The 16905-nt window shown below is 40.4% G+C and overlaps 1 protein-coding gene across 1 annotated transcript; it reads right to left on the bottom strand.

Annotated features, from left to right (window-relative positions):
- Positions 1-9036: 9036 nt before the first annotated feature.
- LOC117503719 (homeodomain-interacting protein kinase 1-like) lies at positions 9037-10626 on the bottom strand. The gene has a single exon (XM_034162935.1). It carries the CDS (start codon positions 10624-10626, stop codon positions 9037-9039), a length of 1590 nt encoding a protein of 529 aa, XP_034018826.1.
- Between the last annotated feature and the right edge of the window lie 6279 nt (positions 10627-16905).

Raw genomic sequence — 16905 nt, 5'->3', positions numbered from 1 at the left:
CTGTATGGACGTCTTCTATCCTCGAGCCTGCCCACACGTCACCTTAGTACATTTGACTCTGTCCAAATTCTGTATTTGTATTTCGTTGTGCACGCTTCACAACAGTAAAGTGTTGTATTTTGGCTATCTATTGTCCGTTCATTTACGCCCCCTATTGTGGGTCCGTGTCATTACACTTTCACAACAAAATATACGTTTCCATGTTATTTTATTTGTCTAAAAATAAATGTCTGAGGTTCCTTATGTTAAACAAGAAATTATCTAATATGAAATAACAGGTGGTTTTAATTTACAGATGAAAGGTTCTAAAGAACCATTTATTGATTTATTTAGGCATTTTAATTACAAATGTTCTAAACGTTTTTAACAGTAATCAGAAATTTTGAGGGTAACAAACAACAACAAAAAAACATTTCCAATTATTTTTCTTCAGGAAACTGCTCTATAAATGAGCAGTCCTGTCACACGTTAATTTTTTGTACAGATCAGTGGTTTCTGCACCAATCGGATTGGTCCAATCCATTTTGTACAGATCAGTGGTTTCTGCCATGAGTCTTCCATGTTTTGGCCCGACGCATTGTTCCTATTGGACAACACGAAGGTACGTCACAGCTCAGAGTGTCGAAAGTTGGCGCACCTCATCTCGACAGAACACCGGCTCTGTGTGGTATGCAGGAGATCACTTGAACGAGGGTCTATACATTCAAATAATTAAAAAAATACTGTCATCACTCTTTAATCTTAGTCAGTCTCTTACAACGGTGTAGCCTAAATACACAAGCTTTTCAGGAGCGCAGCCAATTCATTATGAACGCTCAGAGGCACGTCCCCTCCGGTGCGCACTTTTTTTGGGGGGGGGGGCGACCCCGCCCCCTGTGATAAACTCATCGCCCCCTTAATATTTTTTTTCTGGCGCCGGGACTGATCTATGTGCTGTCCTGAGGCTTCATATTCTTCTGCCGTTTTGAACCTCCAGACATCCCCATCTTTCTTAAAGAAAGTCTTAGCATACTTTGCATTATTCAGAAGGTCTGCTGGTGGCTGTCCTAGAGTTTCTATGATAAGCTTGAGCAAATCATATTCATAGGTTGCATAGAACAGGTAACACCCCGTGAGCATGGATACCATGATCAAACCTAGAGACCACATATCAATGGCCGTTGTGAATTTCAGGCCCAGGATCACCTCTGGAGCCCTTAATGATACAGGTTGACACTTCATGCCAGCTTCTACTTCTGATGCATATTTGGCACACCCAAAATCAATTAACTTGACCCTTAATGGTTCCTCTTTAAGGTTTACAAACATAATATTGCAGCTTTGATGTCACAGTGAATATGCCAATCCAGTCAAGGGCTTGTAGGGCCACAAGCAGCTGATGCATGATGGGCCTTATTTCATACATGTAGAAGAATCTCCTCTCATTCAGAACATCCCAAAGACACTTGGCCAACAACTCATAGATGAGGCAATAATTTGGACCATGTTGAAGTAGTCGCAACAATGAATCAAATATCTCTGAGGGTCAGTAAGATAATGGTAGATTGTTTCCATGATATCAAACTCATGTTGAGCCCTTTCAAGGTTTTGAAACTTGATAGCAACTGGAGTTCCATTTTGTAGTTCAATGCATTTATTCACTTGGCCAAAAGTTCAGTTTCCTAGTAGGTCCCCCACTTTGTACTGATGGGCATAGCTGGAAATGATACTGCTGGAATCCTGACTTCTTGGAATCTTGGATCATCAAGAGCGTCATCTATGTCAATGTAGAAGTCAGACATAGCAGCACCAAGTTGGTCACATCCCACAGCTCCTTCATACTCATTAGGGTGTTGATTGTTGCCATTCTCACAGCCAATATCATCAACAGGTTCAAGGCAGGGTTCAATCATTCCATCAGGGTCACTGGGTGAATACTCATCACTATGTGAAGACTCATCACAAAACTGGCTGTATCTGTAAGATGTGCTCCTGGTCATATTGCAGATGATATTTTGGAGGGTTTTAATTAGTTTGTTGATTACTCTGAAGATTCTGGTGAAAATAATTTGTATCCTCTCCACTGGCTCGAATCTTGGATCATCATCAGCATCATCTATGTCAATGTAGCAGTCAGACACAGCAACACCAAGTTGGTCACATCCCACAGTTCCTTCACACTCATTGGGGTCTTAATTGCTGCCATTATCACAGCCAATAAGGCCGTCTTTGGAAGGATCGCTAACTGAACCTTTATGTAGCTTATCCATGTTCTCACGTCTGATTACCAAAGTTTTTCCACTAGAAACCATAAACTTACTAGTAGATTAGTTAAACAAGGGTTTCCGTATAACAAATTGGTTCTTCAGTTCAATAGACATCAAGAAATAATATCTAAGTTTGGGGTTCCCATTAAAAAACATGCAGAAGATGGAATTTCTTCTACCTAGATTAGCTAACCATAACCTAACAAATAGAGTAAACCTTAGATAAAACCTATAACATATTATATCTAAGCCTTTGTTTATACAGTATACTGCTACAATTATAGCTTAGCCTATTAGCTATTAATTATCTAATAGGCTGCCTTATTCACCACACACACACACACACACACAAACACACACACACCACACACACACACACACACACACACACACACACACATATATATATATATATATATATATGCTAGTTTAATGTTTAACGCTTTAAGTGGTTACTGAGATGATCAGCTGTAATTACGTGTGTTCCCACGCGAGGGGCGAAGCTAATGGATACTGTGTTAAAATATAGCAGAAGAAGAAGAAACAGCAGCTGTGTAACGCTAGCCTATATAAATACCTACAGAACCATCCTCTTTCCCTTTTAAGTGGTCTTGGGTGGGTTTTTTCTATTTAGGATATTCAAAACCTCTACATTTAAGCAACAGTACAAAGCAAATTCTGCTTTCTTGATTGAGAAGGTGAGGCAGGATTTGGAGTGTTGAAGTTCTCTGCCAGTGTCCTGGTTAGGACATGAAGTCTTGAATAAGATGAACATTTTGCCTAGATTACTTTTTTATTTTCAAACTGGGTTGTGAAAACTTAAAAGGCTTGCTTAGTTCTTGATATGGAGCAAACATAAACCAAAGCTACCTTACAACTGCCGAGCTTTGAAGGAGGTTAGACTTCTCAGATTTCAGAAGGTACTAGCTGTGCACACATATGAGATATATTTATGACTGGATCTTAAATGATGCAACTTCTGTCTGTTGAAATCTCCATTTCTAAATATCCACTGAGACACCTGCTGCTTATTAAGAATTTTAAGTAAATTGTCCATAAGGGTAAGGGACACAACTGTAAGTTGATTGTTGCCTGTCAGCCAATTTTATTTTAACCAAAAGTTAACTTCTTTAATAAATACCTTGTTGCACATTTGAAAAGCTTTTGTCACCATCTAGCGGATGATGTGAGAATTTCAGGGCTTCTTGTACATATCATACTTTGAACCCATAACTCGGTAAAAAAAAAAAAGAAAGAAAGAAAAAAGGCATTTATAAATGTCAAAAAATGCATGATTTTATTTATTTATTTAATGGCAGGCAGATCTTTGACCTCCCAGTAATAATGTATGAAAATTTCGATTTTGAGAGTTTTATATTTCTTGAGAAGGTTATGGATAGACAGAAGGACGGAGGGCAGCAATTTCTCCTGACAAGCACAATTTATATTTGTAAATTAGGTTGTGCTGTGACAGTCCATTGGTGATCAATAGGTAGACTGGAGCAATGGACAAAACTGACATCAGCTTTCATCCCTATTCTGAACAATCCTGACTTCCAACCAGGATGACTTGATAGTGCAGCAGATAAGTGAAAACAATCATGCAAATGGTGATAAAAGCATCAAAATTCGGCAGAAACACTCCTTAGACACTCCTCCTTTGAAAAAACCGATTGACCACTTGAAGTTTCAATCAGTGTTCAGGTAGGGGTCAATTGAAGAATTACACAGAGGTCAAAATTAAAACATGCTCCAATCATGTTGAAAAATATTCCACATTATTTGCCTGATCATAAAGATTCCAAAAAGGTATAGTTTGGACTATCTGTGACTGAATTCTATGGCGTTACAGTGTAAAAACAGCAAGAATGGTGAATCCCCAAACAGTTGCTGGGCATAATATCCAGCCTGGACAGTGGTACTGCGAGTACTAGGTGTGTTACGGTACATTCAGCTCACGAGACAAGACACGATACCGGGTTCATGGGAATAAAATGATATTTTTTAACACTGCAAACTTTAATGATGAACTAGGTGACTGGAAAAACAGTCTTATGTGACTGCACACCAAACAATACAGCTACATTTTGAATTTTTTTAAACTAATAATCTTGTAATGAATATCACTTCAGTTCTACTTTTTGAATATGAATTATCATATGCAGTAGAAGTTCCTTCTCTCATGGTCTTTGATATATCTCAAATCTTCCTCCCTCCCTCCCCTTCTCTATCCTTCGACAAACACACACACACACACACACACACACACACACACACACACACACACACACACACCACACACACACACCACCTATTATTTACAAACAACAGTTGTTCATTAACAAACATTCTAGTGAGTTTGACATTGTGATCTTTGGGGAATTAATAGATGCCCTGGTTGCAGCACTTGAGAAACTGGGCGAGACGATGGAAGTGTCTGGATCTGCAATTGTCCTAGATCAAGACTAAGATTCGGGCTTTCAATGACTGCCTGCACTGGCATTCCTCTCGGGTCATGACCCAGCATGCAGGTGCCTCACTGCTCAGGGCATCAAAGCACTGGCAGTACTGCCATGAACACCACTGGCCAGTAGATGCAGTAGAGGCCTTGAAATCTTTCCAAAACAAATCCCAGATAATCCTTCTGCTACATTTAAGATGCATGGAATTTAACAAATGCAAATACAATAACATCTATAAACCCAGAGAATATATTCACAAGAGTTTTAGGCACTAGAGTTTAATGCTGCTGTCCATGGAGCCTGAACAGAGTGTCTGAAATGCCATTTGTCCTGTCGTGAACACCCTGTCCTACCCAGAATGCACTGCTGGGCTCAGCATGTGCTCACAAAACCTTAAAAATTAGCACATTATTTTAAAACTAAAACATATATCTGATATTTTCACTTTACTAAAACTTCAGACATGACAGTAACTTTAAATAACTTGTCCAATATTAGTTTTGTTAAAAGTTGAACCATAAGTGTAAAAATGTATGCTCTGGATGACTTGGGTGATATTGCCAGCATATCAGTATGGTGTTAAAGGAATTGTTTTTTATTTTTATTTTTTTTTTTGTGACTAGTTCTCCTTTGCCTGCAGAGGTAGAGTGGTTTTTCCTGGAAGTATCTCTCTACTATTTGCAGAGGGTAGAACTATATACATCTGGTATGCTGCGTTCACACCGGGGCTCGACACGAGCGACTGCAGCCACAGGTGCCATGTATCACTAGTAAGGACACGTTTTAGCGCCAAAACCGCGCAGCGCGACGGGAATGGACGCGAGTGAAGCGATTTTGAGCGTTTTGCGCATTTTGTAGCGCGATATTGCTTCACGTCTGTCGTGTCGCCCTCCCCCAAGTTGAAAATCTGAAATTTTCGTCTATTCGCACCACTATGACCATCAGAACTGAATATGTAGTGACGTGGCGATGTGAACATGTCCTGTACTCTGGTAGCAGTCTGTGAGCAGGACTTATGTCTCTTTTCCTGTATTTCACAATTAGAGAGAGAGCGAGCAGCAGCACCACAGCAGGGGGAGCGGAGTTTCTTTTATTTTATTTATGTGCGCGCAGCGAGGGTCCATGGAGATTATTTTACTTATTACCTACACAGATGTATAATGGTGACTGGTTTCTAAAGACAATTATGACAGAGTTTTTTTGGGGAAAGAGCGAGGAGCAGCCTCACAGCAAGCCGCGGAGTTTCTTTCTTTCTTTCTTTCTTTTTTTTGTACGTGCGCGCGAGGGAATCGTCTGTGTGGAGAATATTTTATTAATTAACTACACAGATGTATAATAAACAAATGGTGACTGGTTTCTAAACACAATTATGACAGAGTTTTTTGGGGAAGAGCAAGCTGCAGCAAGCAGCGGAGTTTCTTTTTTTTTTTTTTATTGTTTACATGTGCGCGCGGTGAACTGGACAGTTGGTCCTCAAACTCGGTCCCACAGAGGTGGAAGGACCACTGAAAGCGGCCGTAATCCAGACGCAGCTCCTGCAGCAAATAATGATACTCTGTATTGGGAGATTTTCACAACAACTCGCTCCGTGTGATCAAGGTCCGTCATGATGACTTGACGCCGAGCGGAATAGAAGCTCCTTCTATTGATGACACACCGGGGCGAATTTTCGCAGCGAAAGTCCACCCAAGCAGAGAGACACACCGGGAAAAGGAGGCGCGTCCATCGCCACGCGACCCCCGCAAATTTGTAGTGTCTGCTCGTGCCCGGTGTGAATGCAGCATTAGGAAACTTTTAACAGGTCTCAACTGTTTTTAAATTTTAAAAATGTTTGCTGTTGTTCAGCTGGGTTTGCTGCCTTATCGGAGGACAATTCATCAGAAGATAATTAGTCCGATAATGGTTTTTAAAGTTATCTAAAAAGATAATCAGATAACGAAAACATTATCTTCTATAATTATCTGTTATCGGATTATCGAAAGTGTGCCCACCACTGAGCACTGGAAAAGACTTTAGGATCACCAGTCCAGGCTGGCTTCAATGGTTGCAATCCAGGAAAGGTATCTGTATCCAGTGACATTATCAACCTAAGCCTGCGGAGTCATGAGGTCACAGGGCTGAGGTGCTTGGAGAATCCACATACCTCTGCAAGGCAGTGAAGGTCCAAGTCCTCAAAGTCCTAGTGCTTCATGTCAGAAAAAAAATTATGAGAAATTAAAAGGATGCAGAGGCTTTTTGATATGCTGACGTGCACTCTTGCCGACTCATATGTGCATCGTCTCTGCTGCACCATGGGCTTGAACTGTGACAAACAATAGAGAATACTGAGGTGGTCATGTCTGCAACAAACATGAGAAAATGGCCCCACAAATAAATAATAGGCGATGCTAACCGCTGAAACTGCCTTGCTTCTTCTTCTCTGTTGTTGTTTCTGGCATTATATGCACCACTGCCCCCAGTGGACAACTCTTAAGATGAGCAGGTATTGGCACCTTTGTCAAGACAGAATGAATTTAGTGTAATAGACCAATAATAATACAAAAACATGGTTTGGAGGGCGGTATGCATTTTCAGAGGCCCGACGTCCATGCCCAGTCACCCAAAATGACCAATATTATAATACTGGTCAACACTTTATAAAAACACTTTTTATACCTTGTGGGTGTCAACATGGGTGTGGGTTTAGTCTCACATTTCTAATGTTACTGGCTCTGACCAACAGGGGAAGATCTTCCTGTGTCTGAAACTTGGTCACATGATAAAGTAAAACTTAACATATTTCTCAGAACCTCCAAACAAATAACACAAATAGTTGATAGCTAACATAAAATAAAGAATTAGCACAGGTATTATCTAACAAAATCTATCGGCATCAGGTAAGAAATATCTATTGCAACGCTTTCAAACATGCTACAAAAATTATCTGAATGTCGTGGTTTTACGTAGGTCTACATATTATACGTAATTAGTCTTTGTTCTTATGTTACTGATGTTTTCTTTTTGCATTGATCTGACATGTGCGCCTTTGAAATTACATTGCTTTGCCATGTTTAATTCTTAAGAATTCCACTTTTGACTTACATAATGATGAAAATTATATATATGTTATCCTCACGACATAGCTGATCTGTCTGGAAGTTTGGATGTTTACCGACAATTCGTCAATGCTGATCAACCCACACCAGCTCACGGCCTGGACGCCGTGGCGCAAACCTTAATTATTGTGGACTCCAAACAACATTACATCACTGACACAGGCCATGCAGTTGTAGCTTGTTAATAAATAAATTTAAAGTTCGAATAATACTTAACATAAGTAAGTCCTTCTGCTGCTCCCTTGTTTGCACTCGGGGTCGCCACAGCAAATCCAAGGTGGATCTGCATGTTGATTTGGCACAGGTTTTACGCCGGATGCCCTTCCTGACGCAACTCCACATTACATGGAGAAATGTGGCAGGGGTGGGATTTGAACCCAGAACCTTCCGAACTGAAACCAAGCGCATTAACCACTTGGCCACCACCCCTGCGAATAATACTTAAATATTTACTTAAAATATTGCAGGAGTGCGCAGGTGCCCTGGAAAAAAAAAAAAAACGCAGATGTGCCTTGGTGGCTGCTGTGTCCCTGTATTACGTTACTAAGCCATATACAACCCCAATTCCAATGAAATTGGGACGTTGTGTGACATGTAAATAAAAACAGAATACAATGATTTACAAATCCTCTTCAACCTATATTCAACTGAATACACCACAAAGGCAAGAAATTTATGTTCAAACTGATACGTTTATTGTTTTTGTGCAAAAGGACTGGGCAGGATTCAAACACTGCATCACGTTCATTGGGGAAGACATCATCAACAGGTTCAAGGCAGGGTTCAATCAGGATCACTGGGTGAAGACTCATCCCATCTTTCGCTGGTGTCAAAAATGTTTTCATATCTAGATTCAGGGGAGACTTCACACATTGCATAATAGTCACTGAGCCAATACTCAGATCTTTCCATGATGTCAAAAATATCTTCATCACGGGATTCAGAGGAGAAATCAAACATTGCATCAGGGTCACTGGGTGAAGACTCTTCACAAAATTGGCTGTGTCTGTAAGATGTGCTCCTGGTCATATTGTGGATGATATTTTGGAGGGTTTTAATCTGTTGATTACTCTGAAGATTCTGGTGAAAATAATTTGTATCCTCTCCATTTGCTCGAATCTTGGATCATCATCAGCATCATCTATGTCAGTGTAGCAGTCAGACACAGCAGCACCAAGTTGGTCACATCCTACAATTCCTTCACACTTATTGGGGTTTTGATTGCTGCCATTATCACAGTCCAATAAGGCCGTCTTTGGAAGGATCGCTAACTGAACCTTTATGCAGCTTATTCATGTTCTCACGTCTGCCTTTGGATGTGAGGTTGTCTTTGATGGGTTCACTGACCAATGATGTTTGCCTATGAAATGTGGGTACAATTGTACTCTGCTCAGAGGAGATAAAATCGTTTCTTGTGCAGTCACTGATTCTGAGAGAGTGAAATACAGTTTTGCTTTTGTCAAGCATAACTCTGTCATTGTTGTGGTGGTCAGAGCCTGGCACTGTGTCAAAGCTACCACTAGTTAAACCTGTGTTGCTGGAAACATTGGCAGTGTGTTCATCTTTGGAATCCAGACACTGATCCGTTGCACAGAGAACCTTAGAGTCCAAACAGTGTTGAAGATAAGAAAGAGTTTTCTCCACTTCCTGCATGGTGATGTAGTTATGCTGTAGAGCCTCTGATGGTGTAATTCTCTCTCTGGGATCCACCTTCAGCATTTTCTGCAGCAGGTCTATAATGTCACACAGGTCTTGATACTCCACACAATTATCAACAGTATAACAGTCTTTTATCTCATCGAGATTTCTGAACGAGCGTTTTAGCTCAACATCTATGTGCTGTCCTGAGGCTTCATATTCTTCTGCCGTTTTGAACCTCCAGACATCCCCATCTTTCTTAAAGAAAGTCTTAGCATACTTTGCATTATTCAGAAGGTCCGTTGGTGGCTGTCCTAGAGTTTCTATGATAAGCTTGAGCAAATCATATTCATAGGTTGCATAGAACAGGTAACACCCTATGAGCATGGATACCATGATCAAACCTAGAGACCACATATCAATGGCCGTTGTGAATTTCAGGCCCAGGATCACCTCTGGAGCCCTTAATGATACAGGTTGACACTTCATGCCAGCTTCTACTTCTGATGCATATTTGGCACACCCAAAATCAATTAACTTGACCCTTAATGGTTCCTCTTTAAGGTTTACAAACATAATATTGTCATCTTTGATGTCACAGTGAATTATGCCAATCCATTCAAGGACTTGTAGGGCCACAAGCAGCTGATGCATGATGGGCCTTATTTCATACATGTAGAAGAATCTCCTCTCATTCAGAACATCCCAAAGACTCTTGTCCAACAACTCATAGACGAGGCAATATTTTGGACCATGTTGGAAGTAGTCGCAACAATGAATCAAATGATATCTCTGAGGGTCAGTAAGATAATGCAAGATTGTTTCCATCATATCAAACTCATGTTGAGCCGTTTCAAGGTTTTGAAACTTGATAGCAACTGGAGTTCCATTTTGTAGTTCAACGCATTTAAACACTTGGCCAAAAGTTCCGTTTCCTAGTAGGTCCCCCACTTTGTACTGATGGGCATAGCTGGAAATGATACTGCTGGAATCCTTGACTTCTTGGAATCTTGGATCATCAAGAGTGTCATCTATGTCAATGTAGAAGTCAGACACAACAGCACCAAGTTGGTCACATCCCACAGCTCCTTCATACTCATTAGGGTGTTGATTGCTGCCATTATCACAGCCAATAAGGCCGTCTTTGGAAGGATTGCTAACTGAACCTTTATGCAGCTTATCCATGTTCTCATGTCTTGTCTGCCTTTGGATGTGAGGTTGTCTTTGATGGGTTCACTGACCAATGATGTTTGCCTATGAAATGTGGGTACAATTGTACTCTGCTCAGAGGAGATAAAATCGTTTCTTGTGCAGTCACTGATTCTGAGAGAGTGAACTACAGTTTTGTTTTTGTCAAGCATAACTCTGTCATTGTTGTGGTGGTCAGAGCCTGGCACTGTGTCAAAGCTACCACTAGTTAAACCTGTGTTGCTGGAAACATTGGCAGTGTGTTCATCTTTGGAATCCAGACACTGATCCGTTGCACAGAGAACCTTAGAGTCCAAACAGTGTTGAAGATAAGAAAGAGTTTTCTCCACTTCCTGCATGGTGATGTAGTTATGCTGTAGAGCCTCTGATGGTGTAATTCTCTCTCTGGGATCCACCTTCAGCATTTTCTGCAGCAGGTCTATAATGTCACACAGGTCTTGATACTCCACACAATTATCAACAGTATAACAGTCTATTATCTCATCGAGATTTCTGAACGAGCGTTTTAGCTCAACATCTATGTGCTGTCCTGAGGCTTCATATTCTTCTGCTGTTTTGAACCTCCAGACATCCCCATCTTTCTTAAAGAAAGTCTTAGCATACTTTGCATTATTCAGAAGGTCCGTTGGTGGCTGTCCTAGAGTTTCTATGATAAGCTTGAGCAAATCATATTCATAGGTTGCATAGAACAGGTAACACCCCATGAGCATGGATACCATGATCAAACCTAGAGACCACATATCAATGGCCGTTGTGAATTTCAGGCCCAGGATCACCTCTGGAGCCCTTAATGATACAGGTTGACACTTCATGCCAGCTTCTACTTCTGATGCATATTTGGCACACCCAAAATCAATTAACTTGACCCTTAATGGTTCCTCTTTAAGGTTTACAAACATAATATTGTCATCTTTGATGTCACAGTGAATTATGCCAATCCATTCAAGGACTTGTAGGGCCACAAGCAGCTGATGCATGATGGGCCTTATTTCATACATGTAGAAGAATCTCCTCTCATTCAGAACATCCCAAAGACTCTTGTCCAACAACTCATAGACGAGGCAATATTTTGGACCATGTTGGAAGTAGTCGCAACAATGAATCAAATGATATCTCTGAGGGTCAGTAAGATAATGCAAGATTGTTTCCATCATATCAAACTCATGTTGAGCCGTTTCAAGGTTTTGAAACTTGATAGCAACTGGAGTTCCATTTTGTAGTTCAACGCATTTAAACACTTGGCCAAAAGTTCCGTTTCCTAGTAGGTCCCCCACTTTGTACTGATGGGCATAGCTGGAAATGATACTGCTGGAATCCTTGACTTCTTGGAATCTTGGATCATCAAGAGTGTCATCTATGTCAATGTAGAAGTCAGACACAACAGCACCAAGTTGGTCACATCCCACAGCTCCTTCATACTCATTAGGGTGTTGATTGCTGCCATTATCACAGCCAATAAGGCCGTCTTTGGAAGGATTGCTAACTGAACCTTTATGCAGCTTATCCATGTTCTCATGTCTGCCTTTGGATGTGAGGTTGTCTTTGATGGGTTCACTGACCAATGATGTTTGCCTATGAAATGTGGGTACAATTGTACTCTGCTCAGAGGAGATAAAATCAGTTTCTTGTGCAGTCACTGATTCTGAGAGAGTGAACTACAGTTTTGTTTTTGTCAAGCATAACTCTGTCATTGTTGTGGTGGTCAGAGCCTGGCACTGTGTCAGAGCTACCACTAGTTAAACCTGTGTTGCTGGAAACATTGGCAGTGTGTTCATCTTTGGAATCCAGGTACTGATCCGTTGCACAGAGAACCTTAGAGTCCAAACAGTGTTGAAGATAAGGAAGAGTTTTCTCCACTTCCTGCATGGTGATGTAGTTATGCTGTAGAGCCTCTGATGGTGTAATTCTCTCTCTGGGATCCACCTTCAGCATTTTCTGCAGCAGGTCTATAATGTCACACAGGTCTTGATACTCCACACAATTATCAACAGTATAACAGTCTTTTATCTCATCGAGATTTCTCAATGAGCGTTTTAGCTCAACATCTATGTGCTGTCCTGAGGCTTCATATTCTTCTGCCGTTTTGAACCTCCAGACATCCCCATCTTTCTTAAAGAAAGTCTTAGCATACTTTGCATTATTCAGAAGGTCCGTTGGTGGCTGTCCTAGAGTTTCTATGATAAGCTTGAGCAAATCATATTCATAGGTTGCATAGAACAGGTAACACCCCATGAGCATGGATACCATGATCAAACCTAGAGACCACATATCAATGGCCGTTGTGAATTTCAGGCCCAGGATCACCTCTGGAGCCCTTAATGATACAGGTTGACACTTCATGCCAGCTTCTACTTCTGATGCATATTTGGCACACCCAAAATCAATTAACTTGACCCTTAATGGTTCCTCTTTAAGGTTTACAAACATAATATTGTCAGCTTTGATGTCACAGTGAATTATGCCAATCCATTCAAGGGCTTGTAGGGCCACAAGCAGCTGATGCATGATGGGCCTTATTTCATACATGTAGAAGAATCTCCTCTCATTCAGAACATCCCAAAGACTCTTGTCCAACAACTCATAGACGAGGCAATAATTTGGACCATGTTGGAAGTAGTCGCAACAATGAATCAAATGATATCTCTGAGGGTCAGTAAGATAATGCAAGATTGTTTCCATCATATCAAACTCATGTTGAGCCCTTTCAAGGTTTTGAAACTTGATAGCAACTGGAGTTCCATTTTGTAGTTCAACGCATTTAAACACTTGGCCAAAAGTTCCGTTTCCTAGTAGGTCCCCCACTTTGTACTGATGGGCATAGCTGGAAATGATACTGCTGGAATCCTTGACTTCTTGGAATCTTGGATCATCAAGAGCGTCATCTATGTCAATGTAGAAGTCAGACACAACAGCACCAAGTTGGTCACATCCCACAGCTCCTTCATACTCATTAGGGTGTTGATTGCTACCATTATCACAGCCAATAAGGCCGTCTTTGGAAGGATCGCTAACTGAACCTTTATGCAGCTTATCCATGTTCTCACGTCTGCCTTTGGATGTGCGGTTGTCTTTGATGGGTTCACTGACCAATGATGTTTGCCTATGAAATGTGGGTACAATTGTACACCGCTCATTGGCGATATAATTGTTTAAGTAGTCACTGATTCTCAAAAAAATTAAAGTACAGATGTCTTTAATGTTTATTCCAACATTCTGAAATAAAGAACATAAGTACACACCATACTGTAAGCACTTAAACTACACTAAACATAAAAGCGCTTCATTATTTATACTTTAATCTGTGAATTTAAAAAAGTCAACCTTGAAATGAGCTAGTTCTCCCCCTATGCTTACATTCTCTACAATCTTCCTGGTTTACAGATTATGTCTGCTTGTCCCAGCTATTAACCATCTAAGCATCTTGTCATGCATTTTGTTGTATTTTATCTCTAAGTCTGTCCAGCTTCCCGTACATCCATTTCAACAATGTCATAGTCACCACAGTTAATGTCTTCACTATCAATTTAAAGGATCAGTCCACAAATCTGTACCAACAATGTAAATGTGTCCTCACCCTGTATACTAACATCCGACATGACCAACTTATAGTATCAGTGAACTAGTCAGGGAAGCTTTTAGAATTAGAGGTTTGAAATATATCGTTATTAGAAATGATAGCACAACATATTGGTCTAACACTACATCAACACGGTATCATAATATAACTGAGGAAAATATGATTTAGCATATAGAATTCCTCGTAGACAATATCGATATAGAGGTTGGCAACAGAATTTTGAAACAAACAATAGGGATACCTATGGGAACAGATTGTGCTCCAATTTTAGCTAACCTTTCCCTTTTTTATTATGAATACAAATGTTGTGTGGGCCGCTGAAGAGGAGGTACTGCTGGCCCACCACCACCAGATGGCGCCCTGCTTGAAGTGTGGGCTTCAAGCACGAGAGGGCGTCATAGCAACCGGGAGTGACAGCTGTCACTCGTCATCAGCACCAGCTGTCACTCATCCACATCACCACCACCATAAAGGCCTGGACTGCAACTCCACCTCCCCGCCGAGAAATCAGCTACCTTGGAGGTAATTCTCTGCTGTACTGAAAACTGTGTCATAGTCTGAACTCTTTTTGCAGCCGCTTTCCTGTGGTGTGCCTTATCTGCTGGATTGGCGTTTGGTGTGATCAGCGACGGCTTCGCTTCACACCCCAACCAGATAAGTGGTTAGACAGGAGCTGCACGTGTGTGTGATTGGAGGTGGAGGTGCTCTCCTCCCAAAAGAACACAGACTGTGGGATTACTGAGTGTGCGTACTCACACTCACCTGTGCTGTTTTGTTCTCTGCCAGCAGTGCCAGGTCTGACAGCTGGAGATGGTGGCCACCTGGGGACTCAGGACTTGGCGGCTCCGGTGTTCTTCAGATCCGTTGGCGGTGAGGGCCGTGTGGGATCCGGCTCGGTTCTGGACGGGCGTCTCCTATCCTCGAGCCTGCCCACACGTCACCCAACGTGTAATTGACAGTAGTTCCAAACTTGTTATTGTCTGTATTCCGTTGTGCACAATTTACAACATTAAATTGTTACTGTTTGGCTTATCCATTGCCTGTTCATTTACGCCCCCTGTTGTGGGTCCGTGTTCCTACACTTTCACAACAACAAATTTATGAAAGATAAACGTAAAAATAATAGCAAGTCAGCAAAAACCTTTATAATACCTTCCGTTACATTGATGACCTACTTACTTTAAATAACCCTAATTTTGAGAATGAATTAAAAATATTTATCCATCAGAATTAGAACTAAAAAACACTACGAAAACAATAAAAAAACTCTCATACTTAGATATAGAGTTGAGCATTATAGATAGACAGTTTACAACAGCCGTTTTCGACAAACGGGATGATTTTAACTTTCATATTGTAAAATTTCCTTGTATGAGTAGTAACATACCAAGTAAACTTACATAAGTTGTTTACACCTCTCAATTAGTCAGAATTGGTCGCATCTTTGATAATTACCAAAGTTTTTCCACTAGAAACCATAAACTTACTAGTAGATTAGTTAAACAAGGGTTTCTGTATAACAATTGGTTCTCAGTTCAAAAGAGTTTCTAATAGACATCAAGAAATAATATCTAAGTTTGGGGTTCCCATTAAAAACATGTAGAAGATGGAATTTCTTCTACCTAGATTAGCTAAGCATAACCTAACAAATAGGGTAAACCTTAGATAAAACCTATAACATATTATATCTAAGCCTTTGTTTATACAGTATACTGCTACAATTATAGCTTAGCCTATTAGCTATTAATTATCTAATAGGCTGCCTCACCCTCATTCACCACACACACACACACACACACACACACACACACACACATATATATATATATATATATATATATATATATGCTAGTTCAATGTTTAACGCTTACAAAAAAAATCTATAGGAAATCCTATAGGCATGGCCTATAGGTTGCTATAGGCTAGTCTATAGAATTTCCATAGACAAGCCCATAGAGCAACCTATAGGCTTCTATAGAAAAACCTATAAGTGCCTATAGGCAATTGGGACGTTTCGCCTATAGGATCCCATAGGCGGTCCTATAGGACAGCTATAAGAACCTAAAGGACAACCCATAGGCTCTCTATAGGAACCTATAGGCCAACCCATAGCATTTCTATCTGATCCCATAGGGCCCCCATAAGAACCTATAGGAACTCTATAAGAACCTATACACCAACCCATAGAATTTCTATTGGAACCTATAGAACAACCTATAGGGCCCCTATAAGAACCTATACGATAACCTATAGGATTTCTATCAGAAGCTATAGATCAACCTTTAGGAGCTTATACGATAACCTATAGGATTTCTAACTAACCTATAGATCAACCTATAGGTTATCTATAAGAACCTACAAGTCATTATGCCATAAAATATACAAAGGATAATAGGAACAATTAAACATTTAAATATAAAATTTATTTCACAAATACACAAACAGTGACAATTTAACTTTTTATTGGAGTGAATACTGAACATTAACTTAGGGCAAGGCTTTCATCAGTGGTATCACACTTCTTCTTCAGTAGGCGTTTGCTTTCCATGTTCAACAGGTGAGTGATGGCCGTTTTTGACTGGTTGAACATCAGGAGAACGGGTCTGTTCTTTGATATAATCTGCATATGAAAAAAATAAAATAAAATCTGTGAATTGTGGATGCAGCATACAGATAAA

The sequence above is a fragment of the Thalassophryne amazonica genome, chromosome 2 (genome assembly GCF_902500255.1).
Source record: "Thalassophryne amazonica chromosome 2, fThaAma1.1, whole genome shotgun sequence".
Taxonomy (NCBI): domain Eukaryota; kingdom Metazoa; phylum Chordata; class Actinopteri; order Batrachoidiformes; family Batrachoididae; genus Thalassophryne; species Thalassophryne amazonica.
This window is presented reverse-complemented; position numbering and strand designations above follow the sequence as displayed.

Coding starts and splice junctions, on each gene's coding strand:
- LOC117503719 (XM_034162935.1), bottom strand. CDS start 10,626: ATGGATAAGCTGCATAAAGGTTCAGTTAGCAATCCTTCCAAAGACGGC.